Source organism: Peromyscus maniculatus, chromosome 20, assembly GCF_049852395.1.
Source record: "Peromyscus maniculatus bairdii isolate BWxNUB_F1_BW_parent chromosome 20, HU_Pman_BW_mat_3.1, whole genome shotgun sequence".
NCBI lineage: Eukaryota > Metazoa > Chordata > Mammalia > Rodentia > Cricetidae > Peromyscus > Peromyscus maniculatus.
In genome coordinates this window covers 53,543,243-53,567,557 of record NC_134871.1, presented here as the reverse complement: position 1 = coordinate 53,567,557, position 24,315 = coordinate 53,543,243, and the positions used below count along the sequence as shown (strand labels likewise).

The following is a 24,315-nucleotide window of genomic DNA, read 5'->3' as shown; positions in this document are numbered from 1 at the left end:
AAAAACTGTCACAAGGACATCAATTACCCCAATGCTCACACATTAAAAAGTGGATGCTGGGTCACCATCCACAGTGAACACGGAGGTCCGGCTTCTCGGGCCTACCCAGCACTAAATGCCTCCCACTGGCTACTCCAGTGACAAGATGGGGCTAGAGAGATGGCCAAGCAGGGAAATGCGCTTCCCACCAAGACTGAGTTCCTTCTGTAGCACCCCTATGGTAGAGAGAACAGACTCCCCTCTGACTGTACATGCTGGCTGTGGCATGTGCACTATACACTACACACATGCATGTACACACACACACACACACACACACACACACACACACACACACACACACAAATTCTAACCACAGCTTGTGGCCGACAATGTCCCAAGTCCCACTCTTCTGGTTCCAAAGATCCACATGGCCCACCCCACAAGTTAGACCCTCATCTCCCTTGAATGCCACAAGATGACCAAGGGTCCTCCTTCCCCATCACTGACACCAGCACCCCACCACCTTCCCAGGAAAAGGCCAGCCCAGGGTCCATTCTTGCAAAACAATCCCCAAAGAGCAAGGCCACAGCAGCGCTGGCTGGGCAAGGAAAGGGACAACTCACTGTCAGCAACGTGAGGCCAAGGCGGGTGTCGGGGTGCTCTCGACCCACAAGCAAGCTGCCACAGGCACTGTCCAGGCAGGGGGGATGCATGTGTGTCATAAGGGTCACAGGGACATCACCACCATGACTTGCAAATAAGGAGCCCCTGAGGAAGCCACAGAGGCCAGGGCTGTCTGATAAGATAATGCCACTGGCCACATCATATGCAACTTCAGGAACCACGCTGGCAATTCCCCCTACCAGATGCTCCCCAGAGGCCCTGGTGGCGCTGGGAATGGAGGGGGACAACCACCCTGTGCGGTGACTTGAGTCCCACCAAACTCTGCAGAAAGTGACCAGGAAATTCCCAACTCTGAGCTACCTAGTGGGGTCTGGGGAGGGGCAGGGGTCTGCCATCTCTTGGGGACAGACAGCTCTATGAGCCCCAGTGGAAGGTGACATGGCCAGGCAGCAGTATCTCCTAGTTGTCAAGTACACAGAAGACGAAACACAAGGGTGCTGAGTGCCTGTCACCTGTTACCACGACAACAGAAATCAAATTAATCAACAGCTTAAGCCAAGCAGAACTGTGTTTTGTGTTTCAGTTTTGTGGGAACAGATCTCCGTATACACCCCTGATCGGCCTGAAACTCCTGATCCTCCTGGCTCAGCCTGCAGAGTGCTAGGATTACTAGTGTGTCCCAGCAATTCTGACTTTTTTGTTTTGCTTTTGTTTTGTTTTTTGTTTTTGTTTTGGTTTTGGTTTTTGGTTTTTGTTTGTTTTTTGGTTTTTGGTTTTTGGGTTTTTTTTGCAAAAGAAGATTCTGAAAGTGCAGAAGAGGAAGCCAAGGTAAAATTCTATGGCCTTTGCCAGCAATACATCCCCTTTTCTGCAGCCACAGGACACTCTGCTGGGCTTTGAGCCCCGCATACTCGGCAGCTATTTGTGGAGTACAGATGAGAACCCCGATGGACCTCTCGGGCCGTCTGTGATCAATGAACTCATATAATGTCTGCTATTGGTTGTAATTATAACTACAGCTGTGTGTCACTTCCTACCCTAGAGGGCAGTTTCAGCTTGAAGACCACACTTAAGGAACACCTAGACAATGTAGATCCATTATTCCACGTGATCTCCCAGTGCCATCAAAGGATGCTAGAAACACAAACGGGACAAGGCTGCTGTGCCCCCAGAAGCTCACAGACAGTCATCTCTGATTGGCAGGCACACTCTGTCCTAATGAGCAAAGTGTAGTGAGGCAGAACCTCGATGGCCTCACGTGTGTCCACACGGAGCATATGCCCTATGTGTGGCATGCATGCTGCACTTCTATCTCACTGGCAAAGCAGAGGTTGCTCACACAGTGTCTCCCCAGGCATGCAGGAGGAATCAGCTGCGCGCGGATGTCATGATGACCACCGTGACCGCAGCAGGATCTTCCTGCTCCATCGGTCTTACAAGCCTATCAGCCTAGAGCTGGCAGAAGGATTCAGGGCCTCGATCAGTGCTCCACAGATGCTCCACGGCCCAGGTAGGTTCAGCAAGGAGAGAGGGAGCCACCCCTCGGGGAGGCCAGCATTCCCTAAAGGGCTCAGCTTTGAGACAGGCAGCACCACACCAAGAGGAAGGTCCCACCAAGATGTGCAAGGTCGCAGTTGCAACTTCCCTTGACCATGGACGAAATCCCTCTGCACCACCAGCCCAGATAAACCTCTCTTCCCTCAAGGTGTTTTGTTGATGTGATGAGGACGTTAACACAGCATGCAGAGAAGAAATGCAGGAAGGGGGATGCTTAGTGTGTCCCTAGCATGTACAAGGTCAAGGTCGTGGGTTGCATCCCAGGTACTAGAGAGACAGGAGTGCCTTAAAGCCCTTGGGACCTCCTGTACATTGAAGAGTCTAGAAACATCTCTAGCCCTACTTATTTGGTCTATACCTGGGCTCCTGACCCAAGTTCCTAAAACCCTTGTCATTCCTTGGGAGACAGGAGCATCTTTTGTTCTAATGAGTCAGCTTGTGGAGGTTCCTGCATGGGACTGGTCCCAGAAGGACCAAGGTGCCATGAGAAGCTTGAAAATGCCAGCTCTCCTGACTTCTGGAGAGGAGAGGGGCTGGGGTCTGAGCCTCTCATTTGTCCTGGCTTCATGTGACGCCTCTGTAAAAATCCCTTACCTAGCACAGTTTGGAGGGCTTCCCGATTGACAAGACATGCCCTCATGTTGGGACAGTGGCCTGCCTTAGTTCCAGAAGGGATGCTCCTGTGTTCAGGAATCTGAATCTCTCACCACACCCCTCCTCATCCCACTATTCATCCTGGTCCTTTGCTGGGCTTTCTTAATAAACAATGCACAAAAGAGAACGGTTTCCCAGGGTTCCACAAATGAACTAAACCAAGGAGGGCACAGAAATCCCACTTCCCAGCAGCCCCTTCACAAGCTACAGCCTGCACTGGCACCTGGAGTGATAGTGGGGTGTCCTTGCAAGCTGAGCCTCAACCCCAAGCTCTGATGCTCTCTGGGTACACAGTCAACAGGAAGACATACCCCATAGTGTCCCCAAAGAGATGTTTGGTGTGATAAGAGGTCCTCTCATGCCTGCCAGGGTGACAGAGGCACAGAGCCACGTGTAGCCATCTGTCTCTGCTGTGGCTGTCTGTCTCCTGCAGTTCTCAGCACACTAGCCAAGTGGTGTCCAAATCATCCATTGAGTTCTGGGCTTACAAATCCATAACCCTGAAGCACGCTCACAGTACTGACCCGGCCACTTAGGAACAAGCTCAGGGAAGCGGGAAGTGTAAGTTCCTGGGGTCCATGCACCCACTAAAGTCAAGTGGACAACCTCTGCCTCCTTGTTTTCGCCCATTTTGTGGTCTATTTAGTGCAGTGTTCTTGTGTTTTAGGCTGGTGACCACTGTTTATAAGACCTGGAGCAACTGCCAGAGCTTCCAAACACAGGATGACGGTGGCCTGATGGAGGAGCATGTCACAGAAGCCTAAGGCAGGGTGAAAGACAGTTGGGATCTGAGAGTTCCATGGCAATGAACCGAGAGACAGAGACAGAGAGACAGAGATAGAGAGACAAAGAGGGAGGGAGGGAGGAAGAAGAGAGGGAGGAAGGAGGGGAGAAAAAAGGGAGGGAAAGAGGGAGGAAGAGAGGGAGGGAGGCAGGGAGGGAGGGAGGGAGGAAGGGAACTAGTTCCTCTCAGCCCCGATACTGAGGTTAATGATTTCCATGACCATCAGCCAGGAAGTCCTAACACTGAGGCTCTGTGCATCTCTGAGCGCTCTTCCCACCTCTGGGGCACGGGGAAGAACAGAACTTCCAACAGGAGGATCAGAGGAGGCCTGGAAAGGAGGCAAATGTGTCCTGGGATGTCACATCCACCCCTCCAGCTCTGCTCAGCACGCATGCCACGTGCAGAATGGCAAGCGCTATTTAAAGCCACGCGACAGCAGGCCTTGCTGTGTTTAATGACACTCGGCCTGCACCTGTCAAACAAGTTCCGCGAGACTTCTCAGGGGAAGCTGTGCCACAGGCAGCAGCCTCCTAAGCAGAGGCCATCCACGGGCCACGCGTGGCGCTCCACACTCAACAGGCAAATTCAGGGCCTGGAGTACCCCTGTACCCCTAAGAGCACACCTGGGTGCTATGCCGGCTCCTTCATATCCCCAAGGCTGGCAATGGAAACCCTTGAACAGCACGTATGCCAGAAAAAAAAAAAAAGATTATTTATCTCATGGCTGAAATGACATCACACAAAACACCACAGCAGAAGGAAGTTAGCTTCTGGGGTTGGGCACTGTGGACACAGGGGTTCTCGGTCTTCCTCGTTAGCTGAGGGCAAACCCGATCTCCCACCCCTGGGAGCCTGAGAGTCTGAACCGAACCACTGGGTGCAGGACCCAGATAATCACAAGCAGCTGTTTTGACTATCTACCTATCCCCCATCATTTCCTCGCCTCTGAAAAACAAGAGGATGAACAGTGATAACACAGGGGCATGACAACACAGGCCCGTCAACCCAGCAAGTGACAGCTAGGAGCAGGAGTTCAAGGTCGTTCTTGGTTTTATAGTGAGTTCGAAGCCATCCTGGCTACAGCAGAGTTGGTTGGGGTCGGGGAGGGGCTGTGCTGCTGCTGCTGCTGCTGCTGCTGCTGCTGCTGCTGCTGCTGCTGATGGTGATGATGATGATGATAATGAGATTTAGTCACTAAGAGAGTTCTGGACACTGTGAGTTGAGTCAATGTCCCTTGGAACTCACGTCCCCCTGGGACCTGAGAGACTACTTATTTGAAAATAAGGTATTTGAAGATAGGCTCAAGATCACAGCAGATAAGGGCAGACCCACAGATGCACGGAGGGAATGTGGTGAGAAGACAAGAGGCAGAGGTGCACGGGAGGGCACCATGTGACGTGGGAAAGATGTGTCACAGGGGTCAGACTTCAGGCAACAGCTGCAGCTGGAAGAGGCAGGAAGGATCCTCCCTGGCTGGCTGGGACAGGGCCCTGCTGCACCCTGGGCTGTGGTCATCGCAGAGGCGGGTGTAGTACGGCCCCGATCTTCAAGCCAGCAGGCAGTGCTGGGGGCTAGCACAGAGCTAATATTGTCTTGTTATTTTTCTTAATGTTCTTGTTACTGTCTTGTGGATTTTTCTAAAGAATCATTTCATTTTAATGATGTGTATGTGGGGGGAGGGAGCATGCGCACATGAGTGGCAGTGCCTGCTGAGGCCAGAGGCCTGGATCTCTCTGGCACTGGAATTCCAGGTCTTCTACAAGACCACTACATGCTCTTAACCTCTGAGCCATCTCGGCAGCCTGCACATCTGTGGATTTTGAGACAAGGTCTTGCGACATAGCCCAGGCTAGCTTGCAACTTACTCTATAGATCAGGCTGGACTCAAACTTTCTCCAACTCTCCTGTCTCTGCCTCCCGAGTGCTGGATTTATGGGTACATGTGCCACACGAGGCTGGTTTTGTTGTTGCTGTTGAATTTCTGAGATAGGTAGATCAGATTGGCTTGGAACTGGCTGTGTAGCGCAGGCTGGCTTTGACTTGTGATAATGTCTCTGGCCCTGGGATTGGCTACACTTAACTATTTTCAAGATCCCACTTAGCTGGAATTTTAATCCCCATCCTAGACAAGGAGGCAACTAAAATTGGGAGAAGTCTTGCCCCGGCTTCAAGCAAAGTGCCTGCCCCAGAGAGGCTGGGTAGAGGAGGTTCTGGGTCACCAGTCTGGGTCCTACCTCACACCACATTTACAACCCCACTGTGGCTCCCCAGAACCTAAAGCTGTGGTCTCAGGGCTCAAGCCCCAACCCCAGGCTCTGTGGCCTCTAGCCTTCCTCCTCCACCACCCAGGCCTTGGTTTTGAGTGTTCCTGTCTGAATTATCATGAAGTTGTTTTCACTACCCTCTTTCCAGAGCACCCAGTTTTATCCACCAGGTCCCTCCCTGAGTGACCCAGGGAGCCCCCTGCAGAGGCCAGTCTGCTCACAGTACTGGCAAAGGCCTGAGGGATGCAAGGACAGCTCCTACCAAGGTTACAAAGCCTATCGGATGACACAAGAGCTCCGTGGGCCAGCTGTCCCCAGACTGCACCCTTGGCCAAGGTGCAGCACGGAGTCCTCTGTCTTTGGAGGTTTTAGAAACACAAGGTTATTTTTAGTAGCTGTGACTGCCCCTTGGCTATTCCATTAGTTTCAGAGGCAAATAATTCCCTTCCCTGTAACTTGACAGGCTCACATAAGAATTGCCCTCACCCACAAATACTTACTGAGCATGCCACCACATGCTGTACCCTGCCTGGCTCATTACTTTAAAAAATAAATAATTTACTTAGCTAATGATCGTGAATCCTCTAATTCAATTTGCTCTTAAATGTGTTTAATTTTCCCATAATAGAACCGCACACTTCGAAACGAAGCGTTTCTGCTGTGTTGAAACAGGAGACAAAGAAGGGAAAAGAGATGCTGGTGTAGGGGCAAGCCTCTGACCCTAACACTCAGAGGCAGAAGTGAAAGGGTCGTGAGTTCAAGGCCAGCCTGAGCCGCATGGTGAGGCTGTCTCAAAACACAACAAACCAAAAACACACGCAAGGGAGGTGGAATGCGGCTGAGCCCCACCCAGATCCCTGAGCCACCAGACTGGAATACATGAGGCCTTGAAGAACACAGAACAGTGTGGGGGTGAAGCTGTCAGAACTTCTATTTGCTTGTTTGTTTGTTTGTTTATTTATTTGTTTGGGGTTTTCAAGGCAAGGTTTCTCTGTGTAACAGTCCCAGCTGTCCTGGATCTTACTCTGTAGACCAGGCTGGCTTCGAACTCACAGAGATCCACCCTCTGCCTCCTGAGCGCTGGGATTAAAGGCGTGCACCACCACAGCCCAGCCAGAACTCCTTTTTAAATACTAGATTAAGAAGAAATAGAGCTAGGCAGGAGATCGGAAGACTAAGTGCCCTGGCGGTGGCTGGTTTTCACATGGGTGCTGGAGATGCAATTTCGGGTCCTCTTGCTTGCACGGCAGCAGCATTTTACTTACTGAGTCCGTCCCCCTAGCCCTGCACTTTTCGACTTCTAAGACCAAAGGTCATGGTTACCGTGCTTGTAACAGGTAGGCAGCTCCCACTGCGGCCCTGACATGACTGAAGACAGTCCACAGAGAGTACCCAAGCTGGGAGAGGATGCCCAGTTGGTAAAAGGCTTGCTGTCAGCATGCAAACCTGAGTTCAGGTCTCCAGTACCCACATAAAAGCTGGGTGAGGAGGCTCACACACACACAACCACAGGGCTGGGGAGTGGAGACGGGTAGATCCCGGGGTTTCCCTGGCCAGCCAGCCTTGCCAAAATGTCCAGCTCCAGATTCAAAGACTTCTCAAAAAATAAGGTAGAGGGGCTGGAGAGATGGCCCAGTGGTTAAGAGCCCTGACTGCTCTTGCAGAGGTCTTAGGTCTGACTCCCAACATCCACGTATCCACCTGTAACTTCAGTCCCAGGGAATCTGATGCTTTTATCTGACCTCCATGAGGACCAGCCACACATGTGGTGCAAAGACATATATGCAGGCAATAGACTCATACACTTAAAAATAATAGTAAATAAATAAATACTGTGGAAAGCAGTTGAGGAAAATAACTGAAGTTGATCTCTGGCCACACACAGGCAGGTACATCAAACACACAGAGAGAGAGAGACTCAGAGCAGAGAGAAAGAGGGAGACACACACACACACAGATACATACACACAGACACACAAAGACATGGACACACCCACACAATGAAAAAAGAGAGGAGATGAAATCATGCCTCTGATCTATAGCATCAAAACTATGGCACAGACTAAGACACAGCAGATGATAGTTCGGGGCATCTGGCCCTCAGCCAGTGTTTGTCAATAAAGCTTTATTGGAACAGAGCTAGACTCATCTGTGTCCATACCATCTGTGGTTGCCACAGCACAGTTCAGTACGACAGAGCCAGCATGCCTTCTGAAGATGAAATATCGATTAACTGCCCCCTTTACAGAAGACCCCAGCTGTAGATAAAGACTGAGACGCAAAAGGAACCTGGGCTCAAAGACACAGGCCAATACCTACAACAGTACAAACTCAAGAAGGTATGACACAAGGTGGCCCTGAGACCACCTCTTGATCAACCCCACCATGGCCAGAGCCAAGTCCAGTGATGGCAACCAACCCCACATTGCATAGCTAGGGACATTGAGGGACAAGGGATCCAGAGTCAGGCAGGTTCCGGGGGACTTTGTGTGCACCCCAAGAAGTCAAAACAGACATGAAATAGAACTCAAAGGTCCAATGGGCCCAGGGCTGGTTCTTGGTGGGACAGGAGGGAAGACTGAATTCCTGGCTGTTCTGCCCACTGCCTCAGCTCATTGGGCACAGACACCTGCAATCTCAGCATGCAGGAGGCTGAGGCAGGAGGATAGGGACATTCAGGGACAGCCTGGGCTACATGGTGAGACCCTATCTCAAAATAAAGAGTGGGCGGCAGCCAGCTCTGAGACACAGTGCTCGCCTGACAAGGCTTGAGCCTGGGTTCAATCTCTAGTGTAGGAAAAAAAATCCACCCTTCTGCGCCCCGGATGGTTAAGCCCCTGAGAAGCTACTCCTGGGCAGCCACCTGCCCCCGCTCACAGGAGCAAGGTGCCACTTTTGAGTTTGATTTCCAGTTCCTTCTCTGGGGCTGTTGTGGGCCCCGAGGGCTCTCTACAACACGCCCTGAAATGGTGCCTAAAATTAGATGACTCCGACACAAGGAAAATAATAACCAGTAAACAGGGCTTCGGGAGCAGGGACGCGGCCTCGGAGGGCACTTTACAGCTGGCGGAATCCAATATCTTCCATCGACCTCAACACACGCTCACTCTGCATGGCCTCCACCGTGGTCACTTGGTGGGTATTTTTATGCCTGTTAAAAAGCACAGCCCACGGGGTAGGCACACAGCTCAGTGCCTCAGTGCTTGCCTAGCCTGTGTGAAGCCCTCAGTTCAATTCCAGCCTCCCCCTCCGAAGTGTGGAGCAAGAGCCAATTTAATCAGACAGAAGCTAAGCTTTCGAAATGGGCTTCGATCTTTGCCCACTTACCGTGGAGGAGGAACTCAGAGACAAACTGTCCATCATAGCTGCCGGTCTCTCATTTAGACACTATCACATCTGATACCTCACAGAAGTCTCCCACAAGGATATAAGACTCTGATGAGACCACTCAGCAAGAGACCGGGCTCCTCCCCTCTCTCCAGGCCTCAGTTTCCCTATCTGTAAAATGAGACTCATTTCAGGCTGAGGAAGGCAGCACAGTACTCCTGGCCTGGCAGCTGGGCTCCCATGACAGAGTGTGGTGAGGGCAGGTACAGAGGCCGGGGCTTAGGATTCCTGAGACACACACCCCTCCCCCACAAAATACTTCGCAATGGCTGGACTCGAGTAGAGCTAGGAGTTCGCATCCTTCAGGAAGTGAAGGTCAGTGGTCCATGGGAGATCATGAGTTAGTCACACGGCACATACGACCCCATCCCCTAGGGGTGCTTCTCCTATCGGGCTCGGGGAGCATGCAAAGGACATGTGGACTCCTTACTGACTCGACCTGTGATGTGCTTGAAAGTGACCAGTCTCAATAAAGATGACCTTGGTCTCCATCCAGCTCCTGCTGCAGACCCTGAAAAGCCATGGGCCAGGCAGGGTCTCGGCCCTCCTCCCTAGGAGCCCCTCCCACTTGGGGAGTATCCTCACTTTGGTCACTCTTTGACCCTCTTTATTTCACTCTGAGCACCAAATAACAAATCAGGACACCACTGGCTTGTGGCAGCTTTGGCGACCATCATCATCCAGCATCTAGCTCCCTGGGTTGAGGTCACCAAGAACAAGAAAGGCTCCATTGCCCCCTCCTCCACCCCCACCCCCCAAAACCACAGCCGGGGCTGGAGAGATAGCTCCACAGCTTAGAGCACTGGCTCCTCTTCCATAGGACCTGGGTTCAAATCCCAGCACCCACAGGGTGGCTCACAGCTGTCTGTGACTCCAGTCTCAGGGGATCTGATGCCCTCTTCTGGCCTCTATAGGCACTGCACACACATAGTGCACATCCATATATACACACAAAGCACCCATACACATACAAAATTAAATTTTAATTTAAAAAAATTAAATTTCCAGAGAAATAAGAGAACTGGAATAACTACCCAGGGAGGCCATTCTGCCTCATTCTACCCACCCAGGGAGGCAGGCCATTTTGCCTCATTCCACAGAGAATTTGCCAGCCTTCCCAGTGAGAACATGGAGGTGTCTCTGTCTCCCTTTCTGGCCAGCCTTACCTGGGCTAATTCCATATTCTGTGTGGCCCCTATCTGTCTCATGGACAAGAACTGTATCCACCACAGCTGAGGGACAGCCCCCACCTTCCCCTGGCCTCAGGGAAGTTTCCAGGCCCAGCTTGCTGCCTTCTGAGCACTGGATTAAAGGTATGTGCCTCCTCTCTTGACCATTTTATGCTCAGGCAGACAGACCTGGATAAATATGTTTGGAATAGGATTTTTTTCTAGATTTATTATTTTTATATTTGCCTGCATGTGTGTATATGTACTACATGTGTGCAATGCCCAAAGAGACCAGTAGAGGGCGACAGATCCCCTAGAACTGAAATTTAATACAGTGGGTGCTGGGAACCGAACCCTGGTCCTCTGCAAGAGCAGCAAATGCTCTTAACTGCTGGCTCATCTCTCCAGCCCCTTGAAGCAGGATTTTAATAAAAATGTGAAAAACATCATCAACAAGTCAAAAGCAAAACCAGCCAGGCATGGTGGAACATGCCTTTAATCCCAGCTCTCAAAGGTAGAGGGAGGTGTTTTTCTATGAATTTGAGACCAAGCTGGTCTACTTAGTGAGTTCCAGGTCAGCCAAGTTGACACAGGGTGATCCCATCTAAAAAGAAACAAGAAAACTGGGGATGTAGCTCAGGGTCTGGTGCTGGCCTAGTGTACAAACTGTCCTGGGCTCAGTCATGAGCTCTAGAGCGAGGCCAGCAATGGGAGACTGTAACAGCCACTGTCTACATTCATTTGATCGTGTGCTGGGCCCACGGGTTCTGACCACCAATGCAGGGTCAGGAAGAGGACATCATGTCTGGGGTTTCCCTGTTCTGAGACTCCAGTGAGGAGCTCACATGTGCTGAGAGCCTCACGCCGAGTGAATACAACCATCTGGACAACACCAAGGCCAGACTCCAGCCAGCAGAAAACATAGGCACAGCCCTGCAAGTCTGCTATCCCAGCTTCGCGGGTGGGGAGGATGACAAGAGGATCCATGGGCCCTGCTGGCCCAGTCTAGGGCCATCAGTGAGTTCCAGGGGGACCCTATCTCTAAAAACAGTGCATAGCACCTGAGGGACACCACCTGAAGTTGACCTCTGGCCTCTGAACACATGTGCCCATACACACACACACACACACACACACACACACCCCTGGAGAAAGATGCTAGAAAGCCAGAACTCCATGTCTCTACAGAGTCTGCATTTACTAGCTCAATCAAGACAGGATTCACACTCTGTATAAATTCCCTTACTTAACGACACCAGTCAGAGACTTTCAGAATATTCAGAATGTGTGGCCATCCCCATCATCAACTTAAAAACATTCTCCTCACCCCCAAAGCACCCATTCACACTCATTCGCTAGCCCCCAGCCTCCAACGACCACTTGTCTATTTTGGGGCCCTATTGATTTGCCTCCTCTGGATTTTTCATCCCACAATATTTGTCCTTTTGTGAATGGATTCTTAGCACAGTCCCGATTCTTCCATGTTGCAGCATATACCGATGTTTCCTCCCTTTTCACTGCTGTAGATTATCCCACTTGGTGGACCACCTTTCCCCCTCATTACCAGTTAATAGCCCTGGGCTGTTTCTAATCTACGGCTATTATAAATAAGGAACAGAAATGGAAACCTTACACTCACATTCCAGTTCTGATCAAGCCAGCTCACAGCTTTAAAAAATTATATATATAATGTATATTATATAGTATATGTATATAAATATGTATATAAAATATAAATATATCATATAAAAATATAATTATATAGCCAGGCGGTGGCAGTGCATGCCATTAATCCCAGCACTTGGGAGGCAGAGCCAGGCAGATCTCTGTGAGTTTGAGGCCAGCCTGATCTACAGAGCAAGATCCAGGACAGGCACCAAAACTACACAGAGAAACCCTGTCTCAAAAAACAAAAAAACAAAACAAACAAGCAAACATATATTTTATGATATTGATGTGTATTTATAATATATACTTGTTATATTATAATTTATAATATATTATACAGTTATATGTGGTATTAATATATATTTATAATACATATAATTTTAAAGAATATATGTATATATTCTTCTTCCCCCAAAAGATTCTCCCAACAAGGACATTAAGAGAGGCATAGAAGCCGATGTCTACGAGAGCAAACTAAATAATTGTAGAAATGCATCCTTGCAATGAGGCCCAAGCAAACAAATAAAACAAAAACACCAGCAGCTGCATACAATAAGATTAAAATTCTCTGTGTGCTGCTCCAACAAAATCTCAAACCATTAAAATCTCATTATACTAATAACACGTCTCCTGCACACATTTCAGGACAACACTCTCTCCCCCTGGCAAAAGGCTTCCAAGCAACCTCACAGGAAGTTGGAAAATGTCCTCCCTGTCCCCACGAGGGACATTCCAGCTCATCTCTGTAGAAGCCCACACCTGGACCAAGTTACCCTGGGAAAGAGATGGCAGAGATGCGCCCTGGGCACCCAGCTGCAGTCCCTGCTGATTGCTCATCCTCAAGCCTTCCCCTAGGAAAGCAGCTACCCAAATGCTCCATGCTGGGTGGCCCCATTGTGTTCTTATGGCTTCCCTCCAAAGACCAGCCTTTTCCTCTCTTCTGGCATTTCTTCTCCCTCTGGTGGGCCGAGTGGGGAGGTGTGGTGGTTTGAAAGAAAATGCCCACCCCCTCCATAGGCTCATAAGGAATGGCACTATTTGGAGTGTGGCCTTGTTGGAGGAAGTATTCCTGGGGACGGGATGCTGAGGGCTCAGACGCTCAGTCCAGGTCCAGTGTTGCTCTCTTCCTGCTGCCTGTGGATCAAGATGTAGAACTCTCAGCTACCTCTCCAGCACCATGGCTGCCTGCATGCTGCCATGCTTCCCACCATGATGTTAATGGACTAACCTCTGAACTGTAAGCCAGCCTCAATTAAATGTTTTCCTTTATAAGAGTTGCTGTGGTCAGGCCGGGCGGTAGTGGCGCACGCCTTTAATCCCAGCACTCGGGAGGCAGAGGCAGGCGGATCTCTGTGAGTTCGAGGCCAGCCTGGGCTACCAAGTGAGTTCCAGGAAAGGCGCAAAGCTACATAGAGAAACTCTGTCTCGAAAAACCAAAAAAAAAAAGAAGAGTTGCTGTGGTCAAGGTGTCTCTTCACAGTAACAGAAACCCTGAGACAGGAGGGTGGCAATGGGCTGATGGGTGAGATGCTAACAAAAAGATGCTGGCACCTATGTGGCTCATGTGACCCCCCCCACCAAGGCCTTATGTTAAAATCCACAAGCTGTGGAAGCACATAAAGACCTCCTCACCCTCTGCAGGAGGCCAAGGCTGACGTTTTCCCCTTTCTCACCTCTGGATCCAGCCAGCAGTCATTGATGCCAAAGACTGTGTTGAGAAATCACCAGAGATAAAGACTTCAAAACCACATAGACATACCACCCTGTAGTTCTGGACGTCTAAACCCTAGCTGTCTGCAGGGCTGAAGCCCTGGGGAGAACCACCACAGGGTCCTCCAGCTTCCGCAGCTCCCCACCTCCTCACCCCACCCCTACAGCACTTCAGTTCCCCAGCTCTGCTTCCCTCAGCAGCTCCCTCTCTGGCTGCCCTCTCACTCTCCTCCAACAAGAACCTGCGGGGCTGGGGACAGTGCAGCAGCAGGGCACTTGTCCAGCATGTGAGAGGCCCTGGGTTCGATTCCCACTGGTGAAAAAAAGAAAAGAAAAAAAAAAAGCAAGAGGAAATGGGGTGGGGAGGAAGGAAGGGGCCAATAAGCGGGCTCAGCAGATAAAGGTGATTGCTGACAAGCCTGACAACTTGAGTTCAATGGTGGGAGAGAACAGACTCAATCATAATAAAGGGAAAGAGAAAGGCTACCAAGCCCAGTGGTACAGGTTTGAATCCAAAGGTTTGAATCCAAAATGCCTCCTGTGACAGAGGCTAATGGGCTGTGGGCAGTGGCTGGACCCTGGGGCTCTGCCCTAATTAAGTCACCCCCTTAATGAAATGATCACACGGATTATTGGGGGGACCTGTCTGAGGGAAGATCTTGCTCACTGAAGAGACCTTGTCCTAGCCATGGGAACATCTCTCTGCTTTCTGGTCACTGTGACATAAGCATCCCTGCTCCACCAGGCCCTTCCCGTGATGCACCGCACCTCCACAGGACCATAAACCACAGGGTCAAGTGGCCGCTGGCTGAAACTTATCTCCAGAATAAATCTGGCCTTAAATGCTTCCCTCAATTGTTCTGTCGTAGCAGCAACCGCCTGACTAACACCACCAGAAACCAGTGACCACACTGTGTGCACTGAAGGTTGACTAACACCAGAAACCAGTGACCACACTGTGCACACTGAAAGTCAACTAACACCAGTGACCAGTGACCACACTGTGTGCACTGAAAGTCGACTAACACCAGTGACCAGTGACCACACTGTGCACACTGAAAGGTGACTCACACCAGAAACCAGTGACCACAGTGTGCACACTGAAAGTCGACTAACACCAGTGACCAGTGACCACACTGTGCACACTGAAAGGTGACTCACACCAGAAACCAGTGACCACAGTGTGCACACTGAAAGTCGACTAACACCAGTGACCAGTGACCACACTGTGCACACTGAAAGGTGACTCACACCAGAAACCAGTGACCACACTAAAAGTCACCTAACACCAGTGACCCGGGACCATACTGTGTACACTGAAAATTCAAGCTCATCGCCCCTGCTCACGAGCCTTAATTTAATGACATCCTCAGACCCTTCTGACCATGCAAGATAGCACATTGGCAAGGGCTTGGGCTCTGGGGTGAAGACCACACCTGATTGGGATTGGGATTGACCACACCTGATTTTGTATTCATTTCAAGATAATTTCTCTTGTGTCAGTATCTTTCTTACATGCATCCTGTGCAGGGTGGAATGGAAGACTGGACCCAGGCACTCCCATTCTGCTAACAGAGCATATCCTGATTCTCGCTGGCCATAGCCTGGTCAGTCCTGCAGGCCCCACAGTCCTCCTTGGCTCAGAGCCCTGACTGCCCTGCCCCATCTCCTCTCTCCAGAGTCTTCTGCCTGTCATTTATATGGCATGCCTTCTGCAACATTTGGCATTGTGGTGGCATACATATCGCTTCAGTATGCATTTACAGCCTCTTTTCTTGTGAGTTGAAATTCACAGCTCAGTTGAAATGTACACACCATGACATACATTGATTTTTAAGCACACCTTCAATGAGCATTAGCAGGTGAGTGTGCCTGCACATCCTAAACCCTTCTCATGATAGAAAAGACACACTGTCCCCCATCCATTCTGCCCCTCTGCTTCTCAGTCCCGGTGAAGATGGGCAGATTCACCTGACCACACCCCTCCATCATGATGCCCTGCCTCACCACAGACATCCCCTAGGTGGCCCCCCAGAGTGGCCTATCTTGCAGAACTTTCTGGAATCACAACACCTGTTCCTTCAGTGCTGGCTGCTTCAGCTGGGTAGAGAGCGTTATTGAGCATCTATGGCACTGTGTATGTGTTCCTTGTCACTACCTGCCTATGAATGGCCACCCATCCACTATTTCTTCCATTGCTGCTGGGCTCAGGAGCTGTTGCTGGGTTTCTGTGTCTTTTTGGGAACACAAGTGTCTGGGTTTGAGTCAAGACATCTGAGAGGGAAATTGCCAGGGCACAAGGAGGATGCAGCTTCCATTTTAAAGAAAATCAAGGGCTAGGAAGATGGCTCGGAGAGTAAAAGTGGTTGCTGACAAGTCTGACAGCCTGAGTTCGAATCCAGGATCCATATGGAGGAAGGAGAGAAATGACTCCTGAAAGCTGTCTTCTGATATCCATATACAGCCCACCTCACACACACACACATACGGATGGATGGATGGATGGATGGATGGATGGATGGATGGATGGATGGATGGATGAATGGATGGATTGATAAATTGATGGATCAATGGATGTATAGATGATGGATGGATGGATGAAGGATAGATGGTGGATGGATGGATAGATGATAGATAATGGATGGATGGATGAGGGATGGGTAGATGGATGGGTAGATAATGGATGGATGATGGATAGATGATGGATGATGAGTGGATAGATGACAGATGTATAGATGATGGATGGATAGATTGATGAATGAGAGGATGGGTGGGTGGATAGATAGATGATGGATGGATGAATGGATGAGTAGATGATGGAAAGATAGATGATGGATGGATAGATGATGGATGGATGGATAGGTGATGGATGGGTGGATGGATGAATGGTCAGACAGACAGATGTAAGAAAACTGTTTACAAGTCTCTTAGCAACCACACCTCCACCAATCTTGGCAGCATGGAGAGCCACTCAGGAGGCACCAGGATACACCTCCTCTGAGCTCCCAGGAGTGATAATCATAGGTCTCCCCTCTTCAGTGCAGCATCTGTTATGACCCCCCTTGCTCTCCTGGGCTGTGTACCTCTTTCTTATCCAGCTGCCATCTCTGCAGGTCTACAATACCCACTCTAATGACTCCCAGTCCCCTTTACAGAAGAGGAGACTGAGGTATGGCACAAAGGTAGCTGTTTCCCAAAGCCGAAGTCCATCAGGGATGATTCATACTTCTAAGACCAGTGCCCCAACCAACTGGGACAACTAGGCTTGAGCTTAATAAGTATAAATGACTGATGAGTATTTCCCATCATGGTTTCCCCGTGACACAGCTGACCCAGAACCTCAGGCTAGTGGGAAGACAGGTCCCAAGCCTCATGAAAGCAGACGACAGGATGCTACCAATGTCCCACGTTGCAGAAGGTGTGACATATAAATGACAAGAAGACAGCTCTGGAGAGAGGAGAGAGAGGAGGGTGGTCAGGACCCTGAGACAAGGAGGATTGTGGGGCCTGCAGGATCGAGGCAGTGGCTGGCTGCAGAATGAAATGACCAGGGTCAAGGCCTCCATACCACTCAGCACAGAATGCATGCAATTAGTCTCCTCCATGGCATTGTCCTGACTCTCAGGCTAAGTGTCACCAAAATGCCAGGGTTGGAGCTAGTAAGGGAAGAGGATACATACCCAGCTGGTCACAGCTCCAGCTGAGGGGTATGAGAGCTCTTGCAGGTTGTGAGACCCTCACCTCACCCAGCCTCTGCTCTCCCACAACATAGGAGTCACTTTCCAGCCTGTGAGAAGCAACATAAGGCACCACGCATGAGGTGAGCATGGGCCAGGAGTGTCAGAGGACCCTGAGTCTCAGTGGCACTGTGGTTGTGACCACTTGGCTTCTGTTCTGGCTTGTTTGGTTTTTAATTCTCTTGCTCTTTCTCTCATGTCTTAGGTAGTCTTCTATCAAGACTAAATACACACACACACACACACACACACACACACACACACATATACATACACATATACATATAAACATAAATACACACACTTATATACATTCACATTGTGACAGTTGGTTTTAATTGTCAACTTGCCACAATCTAGAATCACCTGGATTCTAGAAGGTCTCAATGAGGGACTGTCTGGTCCAGGTTGGCCTTTGGGCATGTCTGTGGGAAGATTGTCTTGATTACCTTAATTGAGGTAAGGAGACCCAGTCCACTGTGAGTGGCGCCATTCCCTGGGTTTGGCCTAGACTGTAGGAGAGTAGAGAAATTGAGCTGAGCACAAAGAGTGCATGTATTCATTCTCTCTGCTCTTGACTGTGAATGTGATGTGGCCAGCTCTCTTGCCTTCCACATCATTATGAAGTTTCTAGAATTATAAGCCAAATAAACTTTTCTCCCCTGAGTTGTTTTTGGTCAAGATATTTTTTATCACAGCAACAGAAAAGAAACTAAAACACACAAACATACACATACATACATACATACATACATACATAAATACACACACAGGGAGACACACACATACACTTCAAGTATGGGTACCTATAATCCTTACTTTGAAAGATCGTGTTAATTAAAAATAGGAGGAAGAGGAGGAGAACAAGAGCTAAGCTTTGGGCAGATGTCCCTCAAATCCACTGATACTAAAATAGTCACCTAGGCTACATGGGCTGAGCTGGAGGCCGCTCCATCATATATTTAGAGCCTAGGCCTGGGGGTTCCAGCTCCCTGCAGTAACCTGAGCCTTGGCCACCCAGCAGGCAGCTCAGAGTCACTGAACCAGACAGCTCTAGACTTACGAGCACTAGGAGCTATCATCATAGCCTCTTTAACTTTGCAATAACTTGATATTAAAGCCTAGGTTTTAAGATTTGTAAATTTTTAAGTGAGAAGAAGCATAAAGATGCATAGCTTTTCTGAAGAGTGATACTTCTTTTTATTTATTTATTTATTTATTTTTTAAATTACACTCATGATATTAATCACATTTGTGGTATTCATAGATTACATTCGCAGTATTCATTCAATTTTATATATATATATTTAATTTTAAATGTCAAATGTCATTTCTTGAAGGGGGTAGGAGGTCTTAATTACAGGCTTACAGCACAATGGGAGGACCCCGGAGGGCAGAAGTTCACTATTGATGTTTTACAATCTTGCACCTGAGCTGTTACCGCCCATTATGCAGGATACACAGACAAGGAACTTCCCTTAGGCATTCCGGAGGGTGGAACCTGGCAGGGAATTAGCATTGGGAGGATATCATGGTCAAGGTCCGCAAGCAAGGCAACAGTTACCCAAAACAGGGGCCAGGGCCCTGCAGGTCCCCCTTTTATTAAAAAATGAGCTTCTGACTTGGGTTGCACGGGATGTCAGCAAGTCACCTTACCCGTCATGGAGACGCCTGCCCAGGCCACACAGGCACTCTGTCTTAGGTTGGTGAGTGCCCCCCAGGCATTATCCATCTCTGAATACTCATTATCATACCAGCTCGAGTGACACTTCTTTAAAAGAATAAACTCTTCAGGTGACGTTGCCTGGGCAAGCCCATGTGAAGAATGTGGGCTGGTTGACCAGCAAGGAAGAGCTCAAATAACAAAGTCAAGGTTGGCTGTAGCATGAATCTTAAAAGTTCTTATTAATAAAATCAAACCTGAGCCAGGTGTTGGGGTGAACTAGAAGATCAGAGAGACAGAACAAGCCACAGCTAACCTCACCTGGCCAACTTCTCAGCTAATCTTGTTTCCTCAGACTGGAAGCTTCTGTGTCCTCATCCCAATGGCTCTCAGCTGAGCTGCTGCTAGAAGCCTGAAAGCTTAACCAGGCCAAATGCTTAACCAGCCAAATGCTTCTAGTTTCTGGTCCTCACGCCTTATATACCTTTCTTATATACACCACTCCCTGGGATTATAGGCTTGCTTTCTGGGATTAAAGGCGTGATGAGTCACCATGCTTGGCTGTATCCTTGAACATGTGGATTTCTGCCTCTGGAATGCTAGGATTAAAGGCATGTGCTACCACTGCCTATCCTTTATGTTTAATATTGTGGCTGTTCTGTCTCTGACCCCAGGTAAGTTTATTAGCATGCACAATATTTGGGGGAATACAATACCACAGTTCGCAATTCAGGAGGTCTAAGCTTGAGGACCCCTGTGTTCAACAACCAACACACTTACCAGCCTAAGAAAGAGCCCTGGGGCTGCTAAGGCTCCCTGACCCCTCAGGCTGGGCTGACAGCCTGTGGAAAGGCCCTGCACAGGGTTTAAAGGTTCCTGCTGCTTTGTAAACTTGCTTGCCTGCAGCACAGACCACAGGGGCAGAGCAAAGAGAAGGCTTCAGGGTCACAGCAGCTGAGGGCATTGTGCTTGGTTTTCACTGTCAACTTGGCACACACTGGTTAGATCGTCAGTGAGGGATTCTCTGGAGATCAGCCTGTGGGTATGTCTGTGGGGGACTGCCTGTGTCTGGGGGCAGGGAGTGCCTGCATGTATGTAAGTGTGCCTGGTGCCCAGGGATATCAGAAGAGGGTGTCAGATCCTCTGGAATTGGTGTTACGGATGGTTATGAGCTACCATGAGCATGCCGAGAACCAGACCCAGTCCTTTGCAAGAGCAACCTATGCTCTTCACCACTGAACCATCGCTCTATCCCTGCAGGGCAGTGTTTCTCAACCTGTGGGTTGTGACCCCTTGACATTAAAAGAACCTTTCACCATCAGAAAACACAGGTATTTTACATTACAATTCCTAACAGCAGCAAGATTACAGTTATGAAATAACTGTATGGCTGGGGGTCACCACAACATGAGGAACTGTATTAAGGGTCGGTCGCAGCATTAGGAAGATTGAGTATCACTGCTGTAGGGGATTGATTGTCTTAGCTGCCTTAATTGATGTGAGAAGATCAGCCTCAAAGTGGGTAGTACTGGCCCAGAGCCCTGGCCGGCTGAGAAGTAAGTCTGCTTGCATTTTCATTCTGCTCTTATCTGGCTGTGGCTAGAGCGGCTTCAAATCCCTTGACTTCCCAGCCACAATGGCTGTAACCTGCAGCAGTGACTGGATCCCTGGGTTATGTTCGTTGGGGTGTTTTACCAGAGCAACAGGAATGCAGCCAGAACAGAGTTAGGGTCCCACCTCTCCTCCAGGCAGAGACGTCTACAACTCTGTTACCAGCATCCAACCACCTGTCGGGTGGAGCGCTGAAGGACTGGACAGCCACAGTTGCTGGAAAGATGGGAGCCCGGGGAGAGGTTTCTCTTCCAGCAATACCACTCAGACAGGTCAGGAGGTACGTGGTTCCCAGGACCGTTTCTCTTAGGCTCCAACACACCCTCAGAACTCTGTAATTGAACTAAGTTTGCTAAAAACCCAGCGGGACCCCACTTGACCCCCTGCTCTACCACCAGACCAAAAGTGTCACTTGTCAGCATTCATCATTAAGTAACTCTGCTCCGCAGCCACCCCGTGCTGACAAGGCTTGTTGGCTCCTTCCTCGAATCCTATGAAAGATGCCGCTATGGCTTCGGGATGGCAGACACTGAGACTGGTAGAGAGGAAGCCACCCATCCCTGCAGCCAGGCTATAAGCCATGCACCCCCACAGTTCTGTCCTTGATGCCCAACAATCTCTACAAACCAGAACCAACTCAGCAGAACAGCAGTCAGAGGCATTCATCTGCCTCCACTCAACCTGACATAAGGACGAAGGCGAGATCCCACAGCCGGGTGTGTGGGTCCTCACGGTGCAAGCATGCTTGGCCAGGGCTGGTGGGGCACAGCTGATGCTACTTGCTCTAGACACAAATTCTTCCTCAGTCTGTATTTACTCCTAACCAGAAGCCCCTCTTTAGAATATGTGTTACTAAGAATTAATGATGCAGAGGCTGGCAATAGATTGCTCATGTCTGCACTCTCTTACCCCACCAGCCATTCGCACAGACAAGATTAATACCATTAAGCCAAGTCAAGTTTATATTCCACTTCATAAGAGTGGGACATTCTCCAGCCCAAACGTATTCATTGGGTGTTTACTTTCCTAAAAAGTGAAGCATACAGCCAATGCAAAGAGAAGGAAATGTTTTCTTTGAGTGTGCTTTTTTTTTTCTTCTTCTTCTTTTTCTCCTCCTCCTCCTCCTCCTCCTTCTTTTTCTTCTTCTTCTTTGTGATGGATCACATATTTGCCGAGAAGAAAATAGCTAGGTACAGGGAGCTGACCTCGGTCAGCCACGGCAGGGCGGAATCCATCAAAAGAACGCTTTAGAACCAGCGCGGCAGGTGTTGGCTCACTTTTGCTGTCTAAACACCCCTTAATTATTCTGAGGACTGGACGGGAGCACCGGGGTGAGCCGCTTCGGAGTGTTTGGTAAATACTAATTCCACAGAGGTGAGATGGGAATGCAAGCAGAGTGCCACTAAGGAGCACTGGGTTGGATAGATGGTTGACTGGATCCTTCTGGGGGAAACCATGACCTCCGTGTAGAGGAATCACTGAGTTAGAAGAGAAAGCGAAGCTCAGAAAGGTAGAGATGGAAAGAGGCACGGTTCTCAGGGCCAAGAAACACCTCTTGCTCTGCTGAAGCCAGTTTTCCAAGAGATCTCGGGAAGCCGCCAAGAAAAGCAGCCGCTACAGGTCAAGGCATTCCCAGGGATCACAGAACGCATGCGAACACTTGGAGGAAGCCTGGATTTAATTTTATGATCAGAAAAATAATGGCAAGAAACCCAATGAAGCCAAACGCAGCCGCCGTGAATGCCCCCTCATGTCCTCTCAGAGGGCTGCACACGCCCCAGGCGGGTGTTGCTCAACCTAGCAACATCAGGAAAACAGGTGACAGACAGCTGGCTGCATGCTGGGGATCTCAGCTCAGAGAAGGGAAGGCTGGACAGTGACTGAGGACACAGCAGCTGAGAGCCCAGACCACCTAACTGGACCTTTCTTCATGGACCAGGAACTGCCTCCTTCCCAGCATCCTGCTTAATGACCTTCTAGGGAAGAAAAGGGAGGGGGCTCAGCTCCGTGGTACCACAAGGGCTTAGCATGCTCACGGCCTTGTCTTCCATCCCCAGTACCCTGGGTTTGGAGGTTTGGAGAAAGGCTCTGTGGACCAGTTTCTCTTCATTGGCAGGGTCTCTAGAGCCTCACAGCTCCTTGTTGCCCTTTCTACTAGAACATTCTAGAAACCAAGCACACATGCTCTCATTCCTCACCTGCTGGCACCCACCTGCTCCTACCTCTCTTCCCACCCTACCGAGGCTGTTACACTGAGGCTGACTCCACCTACATCTACATCCCCACCAGCTTCCTCACTGCCCACTCCAACAATGTGGCCTACAGGGCCGCTAATGAATGTCACCCAAATAGGTCATTCTTGCTGCACCCCAGGACCTCCCTCTGTGGCTGACCATGGCCCCACATGCCATACCACAGCTCAGCCACAAGGCGGCCCCCTGCAACTTCCCCAAAAGGGCCTGGTTGAGGGGTCTTCTCAGGGGACTCCCCGCTTCCTCTGGCTAATTTATCGTCACCGTCTGTTCTCACGTGTCCTGGTTAAGTTTCATCGTCAGGTTGACACAATCTGAGAAGAGGAAACCTTAAGTTCTTAAGAAGAACTGCCCCAATCAAATTGACCTGTGGTCCCGTTTGTGAGAGAAAGGTCTGAATTGATGATTGACATGGAAGTCTCGGGACCTGTATGAGCTAGCTAGACAAGAGTCAGTCGTGAGCCAATAAAAGTGGGGCTCCTCTGTGGTCCCTGCTTTAGCTCCTGCCCCAGCTTCCCTCAATGACGCACCGGGGCCCGGAAGTGTAAGCCAAACAAACTCTCAAATCTAGCAGTGTATCTCCAAGATCCCTACATCTACTCACCCCTCCCCTGACCAGGCCTCGCTGTCCTAAGTACAGGGCCTGAGCCAGGTTGGCTCCTGAGGTCCCCAGGACACAGCCAGCTGTCTGTCACCTGTTTCCTGATGTGTTCAGGTCTAGGAGCAACACTCCCCTAGGGTCTGGGCCTCAGGTGACAGCGGCATCCCCTCCTTCTCCTACTAGGGCCCACTGGGATGCGGGAGAATTTGGTTGCATTTTCTTTCTTCTTGCACAGCACTGAGTAATTTCAGCAGTGTGGGGCTAGGGAAGCTGCTCAGTGGGTAGAGTGCTTTGCCTAGCGTGCACAAGGCCCAGGGTTAGACTCTCAGCCCCACATGAGCCAGGCAGAGTGGCCCAGAGACGCAGAGGAAACTTAGCCGGACAGTGAGTGAAGGGAGCCAGTGTGGAAAGCCTCAGCCACTTGGATTCTGCTCATGATTTTAGAAAAGACAAAACTAGGAAGATTATTAGAAAATAAAATAAAATCCAAGAGTTTAGGGGCCTTGGGGGAAGGGAGAGTCGGACAAGCAGTGCAGAGAGGAAAGGATCTTGGGACAGTGGCAATGCCAGGTGACCAGGCAGCAGGGATCCTTCACTCTACATTGTCCCAACATTCGGGATGAGAGAAGCCCCACTGTCAACCATGGGCTTC

General features: G+C 49.8%; 1 protein-coding gene across 2 annotated transcripts in view; it reads right to left on the bottom strand.

The window, feature by feature from the left end:
* Positions 1 to 24,315, bottom strand: part of Parvb (parvin beta) — an 88,605-nt gene that overhangs the window by 59,892 nt on the left and 4,398 nt on the right. Inside the window, exon 1 of one of the 2 annotated variants that reach the window (XM_076556460.1) lies at positions 606 to 633. The exons of the other annotated variant lie outside the window; for it this stretch is intronic. Coding sequence (XP_076412575.1) covers position 606 — 1 coding nt within the window. The 5' untranslated portion in view covers positions 607 to 633. Of the gene's footprint in view, positions 1 to 605; positions 634 to 24,315 lie in introns of those variants that run through there. 2 annotated transcript variants of the gene reach the window in all.